The sequence below is a fragment of the Struthio camelus genome, chromosome 13, assembly GCF_040807025.1.
Source record: "Struthio camelus isolate bStrCam1 chromosome 13, bStrCam1.hap1, whole genome shotgun sequence".
Taxonomy (NCBI): domain Eukaryota; kingdom Metazoa; phylum Chordata; class Aves; order Struthioniformes; family Struthionidae; genus Struthio; species Struthio camelus.
Window position 1 is genome coordinate 19,616,303 of NC_090954.1, and position 22,635 is coordinate 19,638,937.

A 22,635-nucleotide genomic window follows, 5' to 3' on the forward strand; every position below is an offset into this window, starting at 1 on the left:
GGACAGGTACCCAGTTTTCTACATGACTAGACACAATGAAATAAAATACCCAGGAGGGCAGGTGGTAAAGACAACAGAAACTGATAAATTGGAAAATGTGGCCAACCCAAGCAAAATTTAAAAAAGCCTGGGCAGTGAGCCAAAACAGCCATTATTCATAGTGCTGTAGTTGAGATTAATAATGTGTCGTGTAATGTTTGTTCCTGTTTAGTTATCCCCTATGTAGCTGTTATTAGCTGTTTCCAAAGAGTGTCCAAAAGTGTGCCACCCTTTCAATATCCGGTGTTGCCGTATGCAGCTCGTGGCAGCTGCGTTGCTTTGTGCCGAAGGCAGAATGATGCAGGCTGTGAAAGGGGCAACATCTGTGTGTGCCATTTATCTGTTTCCTTCTGATAATTAATGTCAGCACGAAGAAGTCCATTGTTTCTTCTGAAATAAGAACTTCCCACTCTTTACATATAACATTTGAATTCTCTCTAACTTAAGCCACATCTTGTCTTCTACATGAGAATATATTTATTGGTGTGAACCTCTCAGATTGCCTAGGTGGAAAAGCATGTGGGTTGCTTTTCTTTGTGATTTTTTTTTTTATGATTTAATAAACCATAAATTATGCTGCCTTGGAGTAGGGTGGACAGGATGAGGTGTCTTGCGGCTTTTTCTTTCTATAGCTTCAAGGTAATTATTATCATACTCTGTTTTACAGTAGCACCTGGAAGCACCAAGCAACACTCTGCAGACGAGCTGATAAAACACAGGGAAGACACCCTGTTCCAAGTAATACTGAGCTGACCTAAGTGAAGAATGAGGAGGACGATGTTGTCTCTAGCTCATGGTTGGGCACCTGAGGCACTGTGTTAGAGTGACATTAAGGCTGTGCAGGAGGCCTTTGCAGAGCAGAGAAGCAAATTTGGATTTTCAGTGTTGGAGCTGAGTGGCTTGGAGAGGGGGCATTGCATCTCAGTTATGTCCAGGTTAAAGAAAGAGGTGATGGTTAAGAATAAAATCAGGGTCTGCGTTTGGATTCTAGTTTCTAGAGCATGTAGTTCTGGGTTTTTGCCTTGGACCCCATTTTTATTCATCAAAAACATTTATAGTGTGCCTCAGAGCTGCAAGGTTTTTGTGTTCTGGAGTTTTCTCTGCTGATTCTGCTGGTGCCAGTTTGGTTCTTAATCCTCATCCACTGTGAAATGTGGAAATATATATGCAAATATACTTCAGTAGCTTTTCACTGCTGTTGATCCATTTAAAATCCCCTGACCTTCCACAGCAGCGCTATGGCTATTCACTGTGAGCACATAGACTCTGTCAGCATAAGGGCCTGAAGAGCATCCAGCACTGCTCAGATCTCTTACTGACATTTCTCACCTCTATGCTGACAGCAAGAGGGGCAGATTTAGCCTGTCGCAGCTGGAGCCTTCACTCTGTGCAGAGCTGACGCTGGCCTGACAGCAAAGAGCTCTGCACAGATGTCACCCCCCCAGGTGCCACCACGTGGGGCTGGTGCAGGTGCACGGTGCTAATCCTCAAAGGGCTTCCCGCTTGACACCTGAAACTGCAGAAACCATTGCTTCATATTCCTCTTTGCTGAAATAACGGGCAGGCTCGCAGAAGGCATGTTTTTGTGACGCACGTTCCAGTTGTGCCCGCTGTCCTGGTGCAGCCCGGAGCGCTGCACAGCCCGGCGAGCCTTGCGCTTTGGCTTGCCGCCTGCGTGACGGTGGCACCCAGCTGTGCTCTGGTGTACTGAGAGATGCTTAACAGGAAACCAGTATTTCTTCATCCACTTTTCTGCTCAAAATGCAGCGCTCGCAGTTAGCAGTGAGATCTTTTGCTGGAAAAGGACTCCAAGGTGGCAGGCACAGTTCGGTCCCTCTTAAGGCATTCTGGCCTGCAATTAAGCGGAAAATACAGTGAACACTTTTCTAGTCATCATCAGACACCTATTTGCTCCACCTGCGAGTAGGTCCAGGCGCTTTGTCCCGAGACTCGGCGCTGCTGCTGCCCGCTTTGCCCTGCGCGTTCGGAGCGCGGACCTCTGCCCTTCTCCGCAGCGCCAGACGCGGCCTCCTAAAGCTCGCTCAGCCGGTGCGGCTGCTCTCTGTCGTCGTGTAATTCAAACTTGGATGATGATTTCCCTCCTTTTCCTCTTGTTCCCATCTCCCTAGATGGCAGCGAGCGTGCATGTCTGGCTGGCGCAGCGGCGTCCCCTCGTCTGAGCGGGAGCAGCCTCTCCTGAAGTTTCCCAGATGTTGCCCACCCGCCGTCACCCCGGCAGCTGTTTCGGGGGACGCTTTCTGACTCGTTCGCTTTCCTCTGTGCGGGCCTCTCATCTAGAAGGCCCCCGCGCTGCTTCAGGCCGTGTGGCTGCCGGCCGCCCCCGGACACGGCCGGGCCCGTGCTAAGCGCCGGCGGCAGCCGCGTCCGTTCGGCGAGGTGTTCAGCGCCGTGTCCGCCCGGAGGAGAAGCAGCCCGTGAGGAAGTTTCTGGTTGCCATCTAGTGTTCAGCCGGGTTTCAGCCCGGCCGTGTCCATAGTGGGAAGAAGGGGCCACCCCGCGCACCCGTTTCTCCCCTCGGGCATCGCCGGAGCGCAGGCTTGTCCTCCGGGCTCCGCCTAAAGAAGCTGAGAGGGAAGACTAAAAGCAGGAGGAGAAGGGGAGGAGGCAGAAAGTGAGAGAGGACTGGAAAAGGGGGCGAGAGGGCATCCCCGAGATGTCACCACTCGGCGGGGGTTGGAGCCATGCCCTGTCAGGCGTATGAAGAAACCGGTAGTTACACATGTGGTGGTAATGCTTTTACGTTTCTGGTGACGTTTTCAGTTACGGCCGGGTTTCAGTTGCTCTTAACTTCCCTGAGCTTCGGTGGAAACGAGCTGTGGCGTGCATCCGCGTCAGGCCGCTTTCCTTCCCCTTGTGGGGGAAGGGGAAAAACTGCAGCTGTTAATAGTTCAGACAAAAATGCATCGCCCTCACTGCCGAGGTACCCTCAGAGGGCTTGGGTTTTGCTTTTTTGCAACGTTTGCTGTTGAACTGTCCCGTGGGCTTTCCGAGAGGGACGTGCCCTTGGCCATGCTCCCGGGCACAGCCCGGCCAGGTGCGCGGGCGTTTGCAGTCCTGCAGCTGAAGCTACTTTCTGCTGAGCAGGTTTCTAAAGTCTCTGGGGAGCAAAGCTAGGCTTGAGCATGCTCAGGCCTTTCCCGTTTCCTGGTGCTGTCCTGGCTTTCCGTGTACCACTCTGGCAGGGAAATAAGGCTGGGGGGTTTCTAAGATAAGAACCTGAGTTCCCCCCACCCCACAACCTTGTCGGTTATGTTAAGGCTTGCAAATAAAAGCAAGCGCCGTTGCTGCTGGCTGGGGCTCTGCCTCGCTGGTGTCGGGGGTGCAGAAGCCGCAGGATTCACGGGTGACTGCAACAAGAGGGTCCCTACGCTGTCTAGGGGTGTCAGGTCGCAGAAACACCGGCACGGCCCCGGGCCGTGGTCCAGCATCGCGTCCGCCGTACATCACCGAGCACCCTGACCAAAGTGAGCTTGTAACAAACCCTGGAAAGCTGGGGAACGGTTTAGCTGCTACGCGGTAGCTTTAACCTGTGCTTCCCCCCCCCCCCCCCCCCAAACTCTTGAGCGTTAAACATCGGCGAGGAGGTTTAATACTTTTTCTCATTTTGATGCTATTGTCCCAGAACGCTTTTCCCATTGTCTGAGCCGCGCGGGAGCGTGAAGCGAGGCCGGCCTTTGAGATTATAGCAAACTGGAAGTGGAAACGAATTCACTGGAGATAAGCTAGTTCCCATGAGTCTTTTTACAGAAACGTTTCTCTCGGTCTGTTAAGATTATCAGCTGCCGCGCCAGCTGCCTGCGATAACACAGGAAATAAGGACATCGTGGTAAGAAATCTCAGGCTGCTTATGAAGCCTTTTCTGACAGCCCTACAAAAATCAAGGGAGCGATGTACTCCAAGGAAGACCGCCTAGTCTCCGCGCAGCGCGGCCATCGCTCCGTCGAGTGTGCTGCACGAAAGGGTGTTTTGTTCTCCCCTCTCCTTTCCTTCCTCCCCCCCCCCACCATGTTCCTTATCAAAAAGGCTTTTTAAAAACAACATGAAAATTGTCAGTTAAATAGTTTTCACTCCCAGTCTCTGTAACTGGAGTCCCCTCCGGGGCCTCTTGGCAAAAGTAATGCTTGAGAAGAATTAGACGAAATGAAACTTTAACTTTTTGTCACATCTCTAATAGTCATATTGCTTAGGTCCTCTGCGGAAGCAGTTTTTGCCAGATAACGTGCTGTGAAAGAAGGGCCAGAGGAACAAATAGAAAAAAGCAGAGGTTTTAGCTTTGGCCTTGCTATCTGTTCTTCGGTACAGCCAAAGCGGTGCAGGACTCCATCCCTGGAGCTCCCTAGACACGTCTGCCTGCTTTATGGAAAAGTTTCGTAATGTTATGTTAGAGATGTTGTTACAGAAATGCTGTCAGAGGCACCCCTGAAGAACAGGGATTTTTCAGAAGGCTTGTAGGGAACTTCCTTAGGTGCAGGCCCCCCTCCTTTACCCCCGTCTGCCATCTGAGTATGATGAGAAGTTTTCTTGGAGTTTAGGATGAGAAGAAAATTTTTCCAGGAATGCAACCTCCAATTATTTGTTTCTTTCCTGGTTGTAAATTATTGGCTGATAATGAAAAGACTTGGATTGTGTGTTGGATTAGTTGAAGAAAAGCAACCCTAAGGCCTTCAGTGCCACAAAACTGTGAGCTGTGTGGCTTTGTTTGAAATGTGTTAACTTGTGGGTGGTCTGCAAAACATGCCGATCTAGAAGTTGCAAGGGGTGAAACTCATCCATTTATCCACTCACTTTTCAGATTTCGCTTTCACTTGGGTTTTTCATTTGTTTGTTTACAGTATCCATCGCTGTGATATCCCCAGACCTTTATCAAATCAGTAATTAGGCACATGCCTAAGGCCTATTGGCTAGAAAACTAAGTCTATCCTTAACCCCTTGGATAGAGAGGGAATACCCATATTCCTGAATGCTTTTCTAAATGGGATTAACTGCATGGGATATAAACCATCCTGTAGTGTCTGTGCTAAGACAATTTGTCTTTGATGCAATGGACTGTTGATAATACTAAGAACTGGATGTTCGTGACCCTATCTGTGCCCTTTGAATCTAGGTTCCAGGAGTTTGGTTTTTTTCTCCATTCCTGTTGCCCGGAGAGGGCTCCTAAAATTAAAGATGTTTAACTCGTGGGTTGTGTTAGAGGTCAGCCATAAAGGACAAAATATGCCTGATTACCTTCAAATTGGGCATAGTTAATTCTAAAGGAGTCAGGGCAAGGAAAAAGCTGCTCTGCAGTGCTTGCATAAAAATTAGGCTTAGTTGGGGGTGACTCTTGGTACCTTAGTCTTAGCTTACAACAGACTGTCAGAGGGTAAATGGCAGCTCTCGATCATTAACTTGATCATGCAGCCGTGACCCTTAAAGAGGACTGCAAGGGAAACCTGTCAGAGATGGATTGTAGATCGCTAGGTCTCCATGTCCCAAAAGCATCAAGATGCTGGGTGGCTGAGACGGATCTGCTCCTCCGCATGGGATCTGCTTCCCTCTGCAAATAGCAGGCCGGCAGACACCCCTTCCCCTTGAATTCTTGTGGCTGTGCCTGAACACAGTTTACATGTAGCAGGTGCTAAAATATCACATTACCATGTGTATCTAAATCTGAGGTATCAGTTCTGTATCCTTAGGAGATGTGAAAGGAAATGATCACAGGATAACAAGTTTTCTTGGAAATGCAGAGAAATTGAAAGTGGCAATAAAAAGGCAGTGGCGAAGCATTTCGTGTGTTTACAGCCGATCAGCTATTTACTGTTTCCGTGATGTGGAGCTCTGGCACCTGTTCACACCACTGGCGAATGTTTGGTAGGTTGAGTTAATTTACTCTGAACGGTCTCTTACATTGGTACAGTTTTTCATAAAACAACCCTGAGAATGTAAAGTTGCTTTAGCTTCAGGGTTATGATATCTTTCAAGGGGCTGTTGAATTGATCATAAATGGAGAGAAGCTTTTAAGAAAGCATCTGCCAAGAGGGGGATTATGCTGTTTTTAAAAAAAAATCTTTTTAAGTTTTTTCCAAACGCTTTAGGGAAATGCATGCTATCTTTGTACATGGAAGAAAATGTCTTAACAGTCTGCACAGCAAACTTTCTAGTAATGAGGAGTTTTTGCCTTTCCTGCTTTCATGCTAAAGACCGCTGTGAAATGCAGCGTGTGTATATCCAGGTGCTACTTCCAGAATAAGCCCGTTACACGGGACCTGGTCCCTTGAAGATAGGCCTTCACTGCTCGGCTGGAGAAGTATGTACCTTAGTAAGTGCTTTGTTTTTTGAGTTACTCTTAAACAAAGACGTAAAAACAGAAGGAAGGTTGCAGTGCTAAGGGTGCAATTTTACAAATAGGCAGTATTAAGAAATGCAGGGGCTATAATTTTGGCAGTTATTAGGGAGTCCCTGCTGATTTTAAGTATATGCTTTCTGCTTCTATAAGAAGGCAAGATCAAGACATCTGCAGCAGCTGGTTTCAGCCAGAGTGCCATAATACGGTAGCATCCTTTAACTTCTAGTTCAGTGGTCTATTTCTTCTCCAGCAATTGGTCTGCAGGTAATTGTGGTGTTAAGCACCTTGTATTACCTCACATAACCTTGTATTATCCCTTAATATCGGCTTGAATGCTGTTTAGGACACTCATTAGTATGGGACCAACAAATATTAATAGCCCTGACTTGGATATCATTCCAGTGCTATTTGTGACAAAAAAGGACCAGGAGTGAAAACCTTGGAGGACTTCTGTAGACAGTGAAGCTGTTGACACACTGGTGCTCTTACTTGGTATATTCTTTGTTTTCAGTCTGGCCTTCCTATCTTTGTCGTCTTCCTATATTCTCATTTTTGAGAGCTCTTCTCTTCCCTCCTCACAGCCTGATCTAGTACACATCCAGTACTCAATGAGAGAAGAGTCAAACCAACGTTTCTTACATTTCATAGCACACTCCATCACACATCTTTTACCCTAGTCCATTTTTCTCCATTACCTTCAATACTCACTGGAAGAGGCTCTCTGACTTACACTGCTGCAAGCGTGGCCCAAGAGAGTTTCTTTGGTTGGGACAGGCTCTCTGAAGCTCTTAGCACCTGAAGGGTAGTTACTGTACAATTTAAGGGCAAGAATTCAATAATGCAAGAAAGATGGAATGCCTGTGACTGTATTTGCATGTGTTAACATGCAATTAACTTAATTTGAAAGTTGCAAACACCGTGACTTCGAGCCTGACAAGGCTGTGGTATGAAAAAAGCCTTAAAGGCTGGAGCTAGCGTGTCCCTGGGCTGCAGGCCAGAGCGTCTTGGCTACTCCAGCTCAGCTGCACCCGGAGCCACACTGGGGTTGAGCTGTCTGCCTTTTAACTGTTTTCTGCCGTTACCTGGGGTTGCTTTAGCTGGAGTTTGGGGAGGGAAAATGAAATAAAGGAGCTGGGCTCTGGCTGCTCCTGCCTGCTGCTTTCTTGCCTCTTGCTTCCAAGTTCCCATCTCTGACGTCGACCTGCTTGTGCCGCGTGGAGCCCGCTGCTGCCCAGCTCTGAGCGCTGGCAGTGTGCCCCTCTCGCGGGGCTCTGCTGGACGCTGCCAGCTGATGCCACCCTTGCGTTGGGCTGCAGCGGGCAACCTCTGCTCCTCCTGCAGGAGGTGCAGCACCCGCGCGAGCGCCAGAAACCTCTCTTGGTTTTGTTTGCTACAATGCACTGAGGTGTATTTGCTGTTGTGTGTGTATTGCCACAAGTGCAGATTACTGTAGGAAGGAGTGTCGTGTTTTCCAAAGACTTCACATGCAGACCTCAGAGTTCGTGTGTACAGAGACATGAGGTGGTTGTATGTCCACCCAAGTGGTCCCTTTGAAAATCTGAACATTAATGTGCGAAGCTAGTAAAGCGCAAAGTAGAATCGCTTATTCACCAGGAAAAGAGGAGAATTCTCCATAGGGATAAACCCGTGCTTGCATCAATATCACCATTTTTCTGTTTCCTCATGCAGAATTCATTATTCTTCTTCCTGGAAGACAGTCCCACAGGAATGTGGGTATGAAGTGGAGGGTTTCTGTTTATGTGAAATAGAGACAGCAGAGGGCAGCAGTATACTGTTATCTTCCAGGATTAAATCAAGTCCACAAACAGTACAAGGGAAGTGGTTGGGAACTTCAGCGGTATGCGAGAAGTGTAGGTTTCACAAGGAAAGCGACAACTGAATTTTTCGGTTCAAAAGACTGAGAAGTCTTTGAGCTTCTCAAACTTTAAGTTCGGTACCTGCCATTAACTATCAGTGTTTGATTAAATGCTAAATTGTGTACTTCCATTATAATAAGATTGAAATGCAATTTGGGGAAAATGGTAATGCCAGGTTAAGGCTGACTATTGAATCTTTGCTTTTGTGTCTTAGAAATTATGTCAAAGCCACCAGGTGGTGATAAGATCCCTTGCAGTCTTAAATTGGATTTTCCTACCTGGTTACCTTTTGGGGGGGGGTGCTCATAGCAGTGAGCCATCTTTTCCACTATTTGATGCATTTGTTTGCTGCTTTCATAACAGAAGAATGGGGGGTGGGGGGGAATATAGCCGGATATCAACATTGGTCAGATCGGCTCAAATTTCCATAGACTCAGAGCATAGTCTTATATTTTTTGACCAAAAATCCTTGATAAGAGATGATTTCATTGCCATGTCGTGTTAGCTGAGCTAACCTTTCTGTAGCCAGCTAGATGTGGTTTTAGGAGGCTCTCTGCAAAGTTATTAAAGTAAAAGTAGAAAATGTTTTAGCCCAGTAACTTCAGCAGCTCAGGTATACGCAAAATGAGGATGCCCATGTGTTTGGTTTGCAAATGATTCGGGCTAAGATCCTTAACTTTAAATTGTCCGCTTTAGGTGAAAAGTTTAGACCAACTTTTTGAAATGCTTTATTGGCTACAGTGCAACAAGGAAATCCCATATAATGTGAAGGTTCCCGGAGGTTTGTCTTGCCCCTCCTCTCTTTGCTTTTTGCAGTAAGTTATGTGATGGAGGAGTCTGACATAGCACTGTGATGTGAAATATATTTTTTCCCCATGTCCCTAGGGTGTACCGTGCCTCTGGGTCCTGCGAATAGAGATCCCAGAAATGCATGTTTCCATTCTGTGTGGAAAGCAGCTGTAGCAGAAGTAGATCCTCCTTTTCAGACTTTCCTTGGGGAAGCATCGTTACTGCTGCTTTCTGAATGTTGTAGATCAGGCATATAAATGTACAAGAAAGCCCGAATAAATGATTATCTTACACCAGTTTTCACGAAAACTGGAGATGTTTAGCTGTGGCAGCTGAGGAGTGTTTCTTAAACTACCTGTCACTCCTGTCTCGCTGTCCTCTGCATGGTGGCTCCTGGCAGATCGCGGCGGTAACGCACCTGTCCCCGGGCAGAGACCTGTGCTGGGCCCCGGCCTCTCCGCACTAAGCCTGAGCTGGAGAACGGTGGTCTCTTCCCGTGCAGGAGAGGAGGAGGAAGGAGCCCAGGCATGCCCATCTGCCGTGGGGAGATGGCGTGCTCTGCGCCAGCTGCAACCAGAGCATGTGTGTGTCCCTGTGCCGTGGGCACGGGAGTCACGTTTCTGGCTGCCAACTGTTGTCACCGCCCTGAGAGGGAACAGGGCCAAACGCTGCAGTAAAACAAAAGCCCCCAACTTAGGCTTTATTTTAATTATTTGTAAGTACTCCTTAATTGGCCAGCCTCCTTATTTTGCCTTGAGGTGGTTGATAAACGTTCTGTGAGCAAAGAGTTTGCACTTTGCTGCCTCCTTCCTTTGCTAAATGACAAATGATAAGAGGCAGTGCTACATGCTTCAAGGAGAAACCCAAAAAAGAGGAGGAGGCTCAGGCCAAGCTTTCCTTCTGTTCATTACTCGGGACTGACCATGCAGTGAGCATCGAGGAGGACGACAAGTATGGTCAGGTCCTGTGCACTGGTAGAAACATGGTAGGAAAATGTCCATCTGGGGTTAGCAAAATGTCTCTGCAGTCAGATTTTGCTGTGGAAAAGTTACACAGGCAACAGTGTCTCCAGGGGCATGTAGTGGCGGGTGCTGCTGGGTGGGAGTTGCCTGGTGGCCACGATGTCCCATGGCCTGGAGAACACCCACGGCGTCTCCTAGTGCTGCAGCGTCAAAGGGGGCGCAGACCTCCCGCATTGATCCCACTTTATGTAGTTATGTAGTCCTGCAATTTACAACGGAGCGTACTGTGGGTCGGGGTCTAGCTCGTGTTGACATGTTGGGCAGCCAGTTCTACTGGAGACCTGTGAACCCCCCTGGTTGGTATATGCTGCGTGGAGCACTTCTGCTTGGGAGTGGCAGCCTGCTGCCCATCAGCAGAGAATCTCTGCTCGGGGTGCTTATTAAACCACCCTTAATGAATTTACTATGCTTTGGAGCAGCAGAAAATGTTTCTCTAAAACATTTTCCACCCAAGTCTCCTCCTGTAAAGAAAACTGCTGGGAGACTGACGCAAGGATATTGCTGTAGGAGCTCAGCTGACTCCAGTCCATAGTTTTGTGATCGAAACCTTCACTTCCATCTTAGGACTGGAGGTTTGCTGAGTGGCGGGTGGCTCGTTACCTTTCTTCAGCTTGAAAGCTCAATTAGTAGTGAACAAAACATCTCTGTTAATCTGCTGGTCCTTGCACCCAGTCACCTTGTTTTAGGCAGTGCTAAAATACTCTCTTGCACTGCGAAGCAGCAGGGGGAGAGAAAACTAGGGGGAAGGAGCAAGACTACATGAACAGACAAAACAGTACTTTGTAGTAGGAGGAATCAAGAGAGGAGAAGAAAGTTAACAGATCCTTTTATAATTAAATTATCAGGATAAAAAAGGCTAACTTAATTATTTAAGGGCTGGAAAAAAGTACAGTCCAATAAATAATTCATTATACTGCAAAAAGTTATTTTAACTCTAAGCGCTGTGAAATTTCTCAGGGATACATTATTTATTTTCAGTTCTAAGTGACAGATTTTTGAATCTGTTACGTTTGAAGCGGTAACCCCAAATTTGTATTCTCTTTTCTTGCAGGTAAGTCTGGAATGGTCTGTTTGAACTCTGCAGTTTGGGAATGTAAGCGAACAAAGTAAGCCTTCTTCCAGCTGTCTCAGCCTGTTAACAAGGTCAGAGTGTTGTCCTAATTTTTGAGCTGTAATACTGTGAATAAAAGTGGAACTGGAATGGATAACAGAATTGCAGACTGATAGAGCTGTGCACACATAGTGTGATCTTTCTGTTATGTCAGACATGAATGCCACATAACAAATATTTATTATTGAGAAGTATTTATGCTACTATTTCTCCACTTCATCCTTAAATAAAAAGTGAGTGGAGATAATATGAAAAATTCATGTTACTGATATTATAAAGGGTCATACAGCTTTTTCTGCTATTTTCAATGATCATTTAAATGGGTTGTCTAATTATGATAGATTCCCAGATCTAAAAATTCCAGCGTCTCCACTCGAATAGAGCCCAGTTAACAGGTCACACGCTGAAAAGCTTACTTTGGATCATTCAGAACTGATTATCTTTGATTAATCAACTGGCAAATATTGCTGTATGTCAGTAGCATACTGCTGTTGACTGGCATGCTTTGCTTCCTACCTAACCCGTGCTGTGTGGCAACTCCTGCTAGCAGCAAGAAAGCCTCTTAACCTTGCAAGCTTCCTTGCATCGGAATGAGCAGGCTCCGTTGAGATGGATGTCATGTTTCTCGCGTCTGAGTTGAAAATGATTTTCTTTGAATTCTTCTTCCTCTCTTTTCTCCTCCCATTACCTCCAGAAACAGTTAAATTCACCTCTCGTCGAATTCTGGTGTTGGCTTTCTTTTGAAGTGTCATTTGGGTAAATCGACCTGTGGCTTCTTTAGAAGTTGATACTATGAAGGACTCCGATGTCCTAATCTCTGATTCCTATTCATGTACCAGTAACAAAAGCCTTTTTACAATAGTTCTGTGTTCCCAGGCTGTAATGTCTTCAAATCAGTTCTATTCTAATACTGGTTGACAGGACAGTTACTGATGGTCAATATACAGAAAATGGTACGCAGTGGACAGTCACTTGCAGTCAGTTGTGAGGCTTAAAACGAATTACTTTCCAAATAAGGATTTTTATGGATTTATAAGGATGCTTTTAAAAGCTACTCACTATCCTCATATTCATCGATTAGTTCTGCACCACTGTATTTTATGCATTTGCTTATCTTGTCTCACTTACTATTCAGATCAGCCAGCAAAATTATATATGAATGACGAGGAACTTTTTACGCTTGACTTTTTTCCTTTCCTTTCTGCTTCCGCTGACTGATGTTAGGGTATTTCATATCAACAAAGAAAAGGGGCCATATGTTCTTTACAGCTACATCACCCACACCATTTTGAGGATGAAATAAAAAGGGAATGTTCACCCATGCTAGTGAGTGCTTCACTTCTGGAGTGAAGCTGTGATTTGAGGTGGCAGCAAAACATGGTACTAGAGTCACACATGTTGTGTCTCTCTCTCCAGATGACCTGATCTCAATCTCTTTGTAATAGCTGCTAAATTGTATCTTTTGAAAGATTACAATTTTGGTCTTGCTCATCTATCCCCTTGGGCATGCCTCCTCAATATGCACTCAAATTCACTGTGACCTATTTCTGGGTGCCAGCTTTGTGCTTTAGCTTTCATCCTGCCCTTGGAATGGTATAACTGATTCATCGCAAGAGTTACGCTTTGAGTCTTTTCGAGCCTTTTGATTGTGACTTTCATTTTTGGACTTTTGAAATTTGTTTGGTTTCCAAAACCTGGGTTAGCAAATTATCTTCCTCTGCACCGGCTGACCAGCCTCTGATGCACGTGTGCACCACTGGCTCTGTTGTGGCATGCGGAAACTTCTGTACCTTTTCATACGCAATGTACTGGACTCATACCTTAGGTACCCGTCTGTGCTCTGGCTCCATGTTCCTCAGCTGCTCTCACCAACCGGTGCTTGGAGAGCACTGCTCAGGGAGCAGACTCCACATCCGTTAAACAACTTATCCGTTGCCTCCAAGAGCAGTAAGCATTACCTAAGACCAGGTGTGTTGCACGTTATCAATGGAAAAAATATGCTGTAGTGTAATAAGGCTGTGTAATGCTGCTTATATTTTAAGGAGCTGTCAAACTATTAATGGAAGAGGGGTTAGCTGTGAAAGCAGCATCTGTCAGGCCTCGTTGCAGTAAAAGGCAGGCTTGTACTTCAGCATTTCTGTTTGAAATGTATAAATGCCTCTTTCAAGGCTTTTTAGAAGTAAGCAGATAAAAAGTTATTAGATGTGAATAAGAATACTGACAAATAAAAAATAAAGCCTTAAAAATAAACCTCTGATGTCGTCTAGGTTATAAGTGATATTTTGGAGCAGAAGCTCAGATTTAAAGAAATATTAAAAAAAAAAACCTTCTGTAGATCTGCTGAAGTCAGAATTAATATCATATTTAAGTTGTAGGATGCAGCACGGTCCTTCCATTGACTGCAGAAACAGTGCTGAGTGTTTTAGGAGTTAATCAGCAATTGATGCTTTTGCATCAATGCCGTCTATATATAGCCATTATTTTAGCCAGTGTATCTCAGAAATCAGCACTATGGTGGATGTTATCAGATTTCAGAATTTTGTTTTCAAAAATGCACCTTTTTCAGTAAGCCTCATATGAAGAATATTATTACTTTATTATGCTCCAGTTAACTATAATTCCCACAGAAAACATTTTTCCTCAAAATAAAATGAATCGTAAAAAAACAGAATAAAAACAGAGCTGAGTTGGTTTAGAAAGGTTTTTTTCCTCCCCTTCCGAGAAAGAAATTCCAGAGGATTGGCAGTCATCTTCAGCAATAATTTGTTTGTGTGCTGTCTGCAGACAGCAGCGCTGTTGATTTAGACCTTGGTAGGTGGTGAAACAAGGAGCCTTGGCCAGCAGGTATATGCAGCACTCCTCGCTATGCCAGGGAATTGATACGGGAAGCGTCTGCCTCCTGTTCACCTGGTAGGCTGAGCTCTGAGGATCAATTGTGGTATTGCACTCTGAGGACTATTGCGGCAGCCTTTAGTTTGTGTTTTATTCCTTTATGTTGATTCATAAAGAGAATTCTGCTTGCTAGGAGTCCTTGTGCCGTTATTGGAGGAATTGAGTGCAGAGCTGTAACACATTTAAAATATGTTATTAAATGCATTTTTTAGACATATTTGCCTGGGGTCCTGGGGTTTATCAAAGGAGCCTTGCAGAGGGTATCTTCAACTGAAGTCTTGCCTGTCTGGTTAGGGGTTGTACAATGCAGGCATGTCTAGGTTTTGCAAGACATTTCATTTGACCTAAAAGGAATTATTAATATCAGTAGGTCAGTAGAGCTTGCTAGGTACTTTTTTTTTTAAAAGAAATTGTTAATGTGGTTGGGAGGCTAAGAAAAATAAAGCTTGTAAGATCAAAAGGATACAATTCTGCAGCTCTAGAACCCAAGTGGTATTCATTAGCCATAGTTTAGAGAAAGCAGCAGTGGTACTGCAATAGTCCTGTTTTCTGCAAGTGTTGACTGCTTCCCTCCCCCATGTTTTCCAAGTATCTGTGGGCTAGGGAACTAATTTGTGCCCATATTCATGTATACAAACTTCTGATTTTGAATGAAATGACACATGACTTCTGTGTTTAACTGGCAGTACTGTTGGCTCTGCTTTAGCCATAGAGCCAGAACTTCCTGCTTTACCTGTTATGGGTTCTCTGGCAGACACGGGCTTCAAAGCACCAGTATGGTTCAAAGTGCTGAAAAACAGTTCTTGAAACGTATTCTGAGCAGGCTCAGCCAGCCTGGCCTGGCCCTTAGAATGCTGGTCACCTCCTGGAGACCTGTCCTCCTGGAGGAGGTGGACAGCAATACCGATACCCGCGCTCGGTATTGCTCGGCACGGGCAAATGTTTTGCCTGTAACCTTCAGGTGGAATATAACAAAACCAACTTCAGTAAAAACCCAAGGGAAGCCTGAGCTGCTCTCTTTTTCGGCTACTGAATTGCAGCTGAAAACAGAACTTGCTCTCCCTGCTGTTTGGAACCAGCTGACTTTCCACCTGAAGGAGGTGTCTAGTGCTTTGAAGCAAAATGACTTGAATAAATTTGTTACTGAACAGACCATGGAAGTGAAAAACTGGAGGGCTGTTTGTTTTTTGGAGTTTTACTTTATTTCACTCTGTTTTAAATTATTTCTCAATGTTCCTTTTCCCGTAAGTGTCCCTTGTGTCAGAAAAAATCCTGACGTAAGAATTTTTCCTGAATTTCTTTCTTCTCTGTATTGTTTGTGTTGATGATGGAAAGTGGAAGGTACATCCGGGTGTCCGCAATAGAGACTCTCCTCGCCCTTTTCCACCATTGGAAAATGGGGACTGGCAGGGACGAGATGTCATCCGGTGGCTGGTTGGAGGCATTCGGCATCCCCATGGCTGTTACCTGCCCGTCGCCCCCAGAGAGCACCGAGTGCCCAAACCCCGGCTGGCGGGGCTGCAGGCGGCTCCAGCAGTCAGCCTCGAGCCAAAGGGTCTGCATGGTTTCACAGGTCATAAAAGAGATGGGCTCCTGAAGCAGATGGCATCTCCAGCATTGCCGTCACTGTGCGCTAGGCTTGGCAGCTCAGACGTGTGCACGCGTCTGTGCCGTATAGCTGGACTGAGGGCGTACAGATATATCGTGTGGGAGTCTTGGCAAGCGCATTCGTGCATCTGAATTTGGATGGAGTGAGTGATCTGGGAAAGATGATGAGCAGCAGGCTAAAATATGTGGCGAGAGGGTCCCGAGTCAGACTACTACAAACGGGGAAATGCTGATGAACAGGAGGGAGGAGAACAGAGGATGGGGGGATAAGAGAGAGAGCAAGGGATTTCCAGGTGTGACTTGGGAAAAAGGATAATGACGTATCTGGTGAGCGCTGAGGAGAGGAGAAGATATGGCAGTTACAGAGATATTAAGGATGAAGCCTTGGTAATGCCATGACCTCCTTTGCAGAGGAAAAAGCCAAAAGAAACCAATAGAAGAGGATTGGTGTCCCTGACTGTGCTCAGGGTTTGAGGCAAAGCTTAGGACTGATGGCTCTGACAAGCTGAGTGTGAAGGCGTAATGAGACAAGGAGAAACGGTGCTGCTGGGTACAACAAACTCATGAAGGAGAAAAATGGCCAAAAGGAAGGAAATGCCAAAACTGAGGAATGCCACATCGTGCTGGGTGTGCTGAGATTTGGAGGCGTGAATAAGGGAGCTGCTTCCTTGACTGAACGCAAAGGACTTGGCTGAGAGGGCAGCGGGGCTTCGACTCACCCAGCTCTCGGCACAGCATGGGTGCCAAGGCTGTTCTTGGGAAACAGCAGTTATTTAGGGTGAGGGATCTTAAGAGTTTATTCCTGAGATCAGTAGTCCTAGTTCCTGGTATATACGAGTAAGGCAGAAGTCTTGGGGAGGGGTCATATTTTTGATAACTGATGAAACTGGGGAAAAAATGGACAAAATTCCGGGCCCTTTAGGTCTGAACTATCATGCACCTAGGAAAAAGGAGTTGTACAAAGGCTTCAAACCAAGGTAGTTAGATTGCAGTCAGTATTATTTAATGTTAGGAAGCTCAGTGGATTAGAAATGCAGGTTGATTTATTTCTACTTTCTAACAAGCTCTTAAATATTCTGCAAAGACTCGCAAGCATATAAGTCATACTAAATAGTCTGAAAAAGTCTTTAGATTTAAGGAATCTTTTCTGAGATTTCTAGTAGCTGCATTGTCCTGTACTCTAAATTATGGATCTTTAAGCCCTAATTCCTCAGAAATCCAGGAATGTTTGGTATTCTGGACTGGGCTAACAGTAAATTGCAAGAAATGAGTGATACTGCATGTGCGCCCTGGCCAGCTTTAAGCGTTTATAAATGGCAGTTTTTAAATGTGAAACACAAGCATTTAGGTTGAGTGATGGAGCATTTTGCATTATGCGAAAGGTGAGTTTTTCTGTCTCGTAGCCCAGATTGTCCCGCTGGGTGGTAGGCTCAGACTGGTCAGGCTGTCAACAATGCCGCCTGGGGACAGCAAGCTCTGTTGCTCCACGAAGCTGATGGTAGGATGCAATTATCAGCTATGGCCACCATTAAATGACATACCAAAGCATCTGCTTAGTATTCAGCATCTACTATACGTCATACTGGCTAGGCACGTGTGTAAGCATATCTTACGTTTGAAGTTAAAGGCATGCACTAGTACCTGGTGGAATCTATTTCTATATTATCTGCTGGTGGTTAATAGAATAACCACAAATAAATGAGTGGTTTGGGGTTGAAAGAATTTGTAAAGCAGGGAGGAAACTTACTTTGCATTTTCTAGCTTCTGATGCACCTGAAGTTACCTTCTGCAGCAAACACAAAGAATAATCAGAAATGTCTGAACATTTCAATATGCCACAGGAGGAGTTTCAATATGCAAACAAAAGAGGTTATTTGGATCGTAAACTGTGCGTGGTTGGCTGAGTGGTGGAAAGGAAAGCAATGAATTAGGTACCACCGGACTGTTGTTTATCCCCAAGTCACATTTCCAGCTAGAGTATTTCTCGCAACGTTTTCATTGATCTTTCTTTGAATCAATAATTCGGTTTCAGTAAAGGAAAGAAAATAAGGTTCAGTGCATGAGTTAAGCACTAAGGACTGGGGTTTTTGGTGTAGAGAAAGTAACAAAATCCTGTTCACTTCTAAGTGAAGTCTGAAATAGTTTAGATTCAAAACAAAACCTCACGTGGGCCCATGATTCCTTGTCTAAACTTTTATAGCTTCTCAGGTTAAACTTGGAAAAGAAAAACAGAGGAGAATGAAGTATCTGCACCCTTCACAAGCATAGCTTATCTGTTAGGTAACTTTAGTCCCGTGCACAAGGAGACTAGTGTTACACCAACGTCTCTGAGGAGAGAAAGGCTTCCTGTGTCAGGATAACACGCATTTAGTTCACAACGTCAGTTCTAGTCTTTGAGGAGGAGGAAGCTGGCCTCTTACACTTCTGGTGCTGCTTTCTGTCATCCTCTCGAGACATAATAAGGATGCAGCTTGGCCAGACATCTTGTGCTAGAGCTCTTCTTTCTGACAGAGAAAGTAAATTTCCCCCTAGTAATAGAAAATCAGGTAGTCTCTGATTTTGTTGAACTTGCTCATCAGCTAGCTTGGTTTTATCTTCAGTGAGGTTCCTGTAGTTCAGATCTCCTTCTGTCACCTTCGCTGTCTGGAATTATCACTCTTGTAAGAAGAAGAAAATAGTGTGCTTCAGGAAAAAAATAGGTTTTCCTGTGTTGCTGTCTCAGGCATGCCAAGGCAATGGCAAATCCTCGCAACAAGCAGATAAGCATCTGTGCTGTTTGAAAACTATCAGATTACTGTCCATCTGCTTTACGGTTCAGTCATAATGTTATTTGCTGTAAAAATGGAAAAACATTGTCACTCCTGCCACTCGAGCTGTTCTGAGCGTTTGGATCACCACCGCTTTGCTTCCGACCGATGCTATGTTTTGCTGTTGGGAAGATGTGTAACGGTGACAAGGCACACGCTCTGCACCAAGCAGAGTGGTGTGTCTTGTGGCTGGAAAGTGTGGCTGCAAGGCAGCCTGGCTGTGAAACTTCACGCTACAGTTTAAACTCTGCTCTTCTTGTGCAGAAGGACTTTAAAAGAGGCTGCAGCTCTTCTGTTTCGTGTCTGGAGCATATTGCGTTTTGTGCGTTCACGTATCTCATCAGCAACATGTTTCTTGCCGTAACCATCTCCCTCTTACGGCAGTCTGTGGCTCTTCATACTTTTTTTCTTTACAGGTCTGTGATACTTCATCTTTTCTCATTTGTTAGAGCCATACAACCATTTAACAAGTGAATAAATTTCCACTTTGATGACACAGCAGGATTTCCTAATTCCTTGTAGTTCCTCTGGATCTTCTGGATGTCTGTCACTGTATCTCTCAAAGATGGAGCTGAGGGTCAGTTGCCTCAGAGTGATTCTTTATTGTCGTGTTTCATCTCAGCTGAGAAATGTCAATGAGCCCGATGCGTTTGTCCTGTCTACGTGCTTCAAGAAAGCCTACTTGTAACGTATATTAAATATAAGCACCCTTATAGGAAGCACTAAGCTTTACTTTGCCAAATTCAAGACTATTTTTCACTGTGAGTATTAACAGCTTGGTAACGGTTTCATCAGACCAGGAAATGGCACTTGGCCTACCAGACAAACATTAGCACCTCTAAAGAGGTGAGGCCAACTGATGCTTTCAGAAGAGAAAGTGGGATTTTTCTGCTGAATTAGCTAAAAATTAATTAAGCCATGAGGGAGCAGAGAAACTTGAAGGCAAATGTGTCACCAGGAAAAATCTAAACAATTGTGTGGCATAAGAGCAAAACTGGCGAATCCCGGTGATGGCTTCTCCTGTGTCTAGCTGAGTGTTGTTGGCTTACAAAAGGGGTTGGAAGTTAGCCAGCTCTCTGAAGCCTTTTGATTTTGATCTTGGAGATGAGAAAATTCATTTTGTCTCTCCTTCCTTCCTTCCCCTTCGCCTTTGTCCTTAAAAACCTTGCTTATGTTGTTGTATATTTTTGAATTGAATAAATACTTTTGGTTGGCTTTAGATTGACCACTTTGGGGTTATAAATGAGTTGCAGGAAGCCATAGTTTTGCTTGGTAGCGTTCCCCTGTGCAGCTGAAGCGAGCCTGGCAGCAGGGTCCTGCAGCATCCCTGGGGTCCTGATGTGCCCCCGCTTTTCTGGGCGTGCAGAGGACAGGAGTGCGCCTTGCTGCTGAACTGTGCAAGCTGGTCCAGGGAGGTAGCAGAGCAGGGGGCTGCAGGGAAGAAATACGTTTTAGTAACAGAGGAAGCTGTTCTAACCCCTCAGGATCTTGTGTGCGTGACAAGGAGCACCTCAGTGATGCCTCATGTCTCTGTGTTCATATCTGAGAGCTACTTCCAAGCAGTAAATCCAGCTTTTCATTTAGAATAACCCCTAGGTAGACTGTGAGAGTGGGGAAACCGGAAATGATTTGCCTCTCGCATGCCCTTAACTATATAGTCAATTCCCTGTCAACTTCTAAACTGTCACAATGTAACTTGCCTTCTGGCTGTTAGGAAATTTGACAGCTCTCATTTAGGAAAAATAAAAGCATTGTTATTGTAAGTGGCTATTCAGTGCAGAAAATCTTAGTTATTTCCAGTCCTTCAGGTTCCCAAAATAACGTAGCTGAGTTGCCAAGTCTGTCTGGGAAAGGGATAGTCTCTCTTCTCCCTGCTCCCCCTTATCGGAGCTGGCATGGCAAGCTATGGTCCACTCCCACTGTCTTCTGCAAAATGTACTATTTCAGCTTTCTTTTAAGATATTATCACTGGCACTTTTTTGCTGTTACTGGGAAGCTTTGAGAAAGAGACAGATCTCTCTGTGTTTCTGACTGGATGACAAGATAGAGATAACAAGAGAAAGCTCATTCTTGCAAGTTTTCAAGACTCATATCTCACTTTTGTAAACTAAAAGCATGCTCTGAAGGTATCTCCAAATAAAATGCGTTGGTCTTCTAGAGCAAGCACATGGCCAATGCCAATGATACCTATTTTGTCAATGCCTAAAAGTAATCAAGTGAGCTAGAAAGATGGGGATAGATAACTTCCACAGTAGAAAATACACGTGCTTATAGTGTTAGACCCGCTGTTCCTTGGTTGCTAAGTAGGTTGAGGACATTACATTTAAGCTTATACTTTTCCAATTGCTAGGTGTAAAATATGGTTGCTGGCAACGTGTACAAAATTTTAATTTGATGCTCGTAGCAAATAGGCATCAGTGTTCATGGGCCCCATTATTATCCACTAATCCTTATTAAAAAAGATTTAGCAACATACTCAGATTTCCCGCACACTGTAAGGATGGGTGTTGACATATATTGCATGGAATGGGGTCTTTCATTTCTTTGGTTTTCTCTTCAGGCACCTGCACGAGAGGGAACATCTCCATTGTGCAGTTTCATGTTTCAAAGTGCGCATAGCACAGACTGGAACAAGATAAGAAGAGATGAGTCACCTCTTTGAAAATGTTCTCAGATGGGAAATGATCTCAGTGAAATGTATTTTTGATGTCCTTCACCAGTGAATGGAGATTTCAAGAAATACTTCAGGAAATCTTTATTAACTCAGATACAGAACACTCCATCAGTGAATTTTCTGTGGGTCTAAGTGGAAATTTTGCCTGTATGTGAAAATTAGGATCAGACCTGCTCTTTCTTTTGGCTCTGCTTCATCCCATTATTTTTAGACGTGCCCTGTAAACCTCGGCAACAGCTGATATTTATGCCCTTTTAAATATAAATGGACAGTTACCACCTTTTCCTAAGTTATATTTTGTTAATCTATCTCCATAGCTCATCTTTAGCAGCTTTGTGGACACAATCTTGTCGTGCCCGCTAATGCACAGGATCGGCAGCTCAACTTGGTCCTTGCTCTGAGCAGTTGGAAACTGCCCAGGGCCATGGTGGTGCAATTACGGTGTAGCTTGTGGGCCCGAGATGTGAATTTCTGTGACCTGCCAAGCTGCAAAGGGCATGCTTTAATATCTTCTGCATAGCTCAATTTACAGCTCATGTTTTCTGAAAAGAGAAAGGGAGAAAGTGGAAGGTCACCACAGATTAACTTAGAAAAGGCTTTCTTAGTAACCAAGTCTAATAAGAAGTGCTGTAAGAGAAATGAGCTCCTCCATATGTAAGACAAACTAGGTAACTTTCTGCAGAGTCGACTTGCCAAGCAGCATGTTGCATCTTCGTGTCTCATATGCTCAGCTTTGAGCTGTGGTAACAAGCTACTTTCAACTGTGAGATATGTCCCTCAAACTGCTGCTTCAAAACAAATACAGTATTTTCTTCTGTTAATAGATAACTTTTCTTCAGCTCTTAATGCACTGTGTCTGCCATGAAATCAGCTTGCTATTTTAGAGAGCAGTGATTAGTTTTCCCTCTAAAAGGAAGTGGTGTTTTGGATTCCCTGATGACATTGAGTCACCAGGGACTTGTAGTAGATCTGGAAGCAAAACCAGGCTGGCAATTGTAAGGCTATTTCTGTAGTCCTGCCTCTGGTACCAGTTTAAAATTACACCAAAACCAATATATTTTTGTGAGACTTCTAATGACCTAGAAGATTTGAAATAATCTCAGTGGTTTATCCCATCACTAAGTTCCCCATCACCGGTGTGTCCAGCATGCCAGTCTCACTGGGCACATTAGTCTTCCCAGATGCTCTTGGCTAGGGTAGGACCTCCAGATACTTTGTACTGCTTCCAGCAGTCTTTGGACCTCTGCCATGAGGTGGACAAACTTGAATCAAAGCCAGAGTGCTTTGAGCCACTGATTATCACCTTTGAGGAATCTTCCATCAAGATCTACCTGTAGGCAATTTTGAATGCTTGATGTTGTTTCTTTTGCATTACAATTCAGCCTAGCTGTTTGAAGCGTGAACTTGTGCAATTTAAATAACAATATCTCCCAGGCATGGGTAAATGGAGAACTATCTTCACTTCTAGAC

At 44.9% G+C, this 22,635-nt stretch overlaps 1 protein-coding gene across 8 annotated transcripts in view; it reads left to right on the forward strand.

Annotated features, from left to right (window-relative positions):
- The window catches only part of KCNIP1 (potassium voltage-gated channel interacting protein 1), a 454,273-nt gene that overhangs the window by 296,435 nt on the left and 135,203 nt on the right, over positions 1 to 22,635 (forward strand). Inside the window, exon 1 of one of the 8 annotated variants that reach the window (XM_068959407.1) lies at positions 2,568 to 2,787. The exons of 6 other annotated variants lie outside the window; for them this stretch is intronic. In XM_068959407.1, the coding sequence (XP_068815508.1) occupies positions 2,742 to 2,787 (46 nt within the window). In that variant the 5' untranslated portion in view covers positions 2,568 to 2,741. Of the gene's footprint in view, positions 1 to 2,567; positions 2,788 to 2,943; positions 2,981 to 22,635 lie in introns of those variants that run through there. One more of the 8 variants, XM_068959408.1, reaches the window with a different exon arrangement.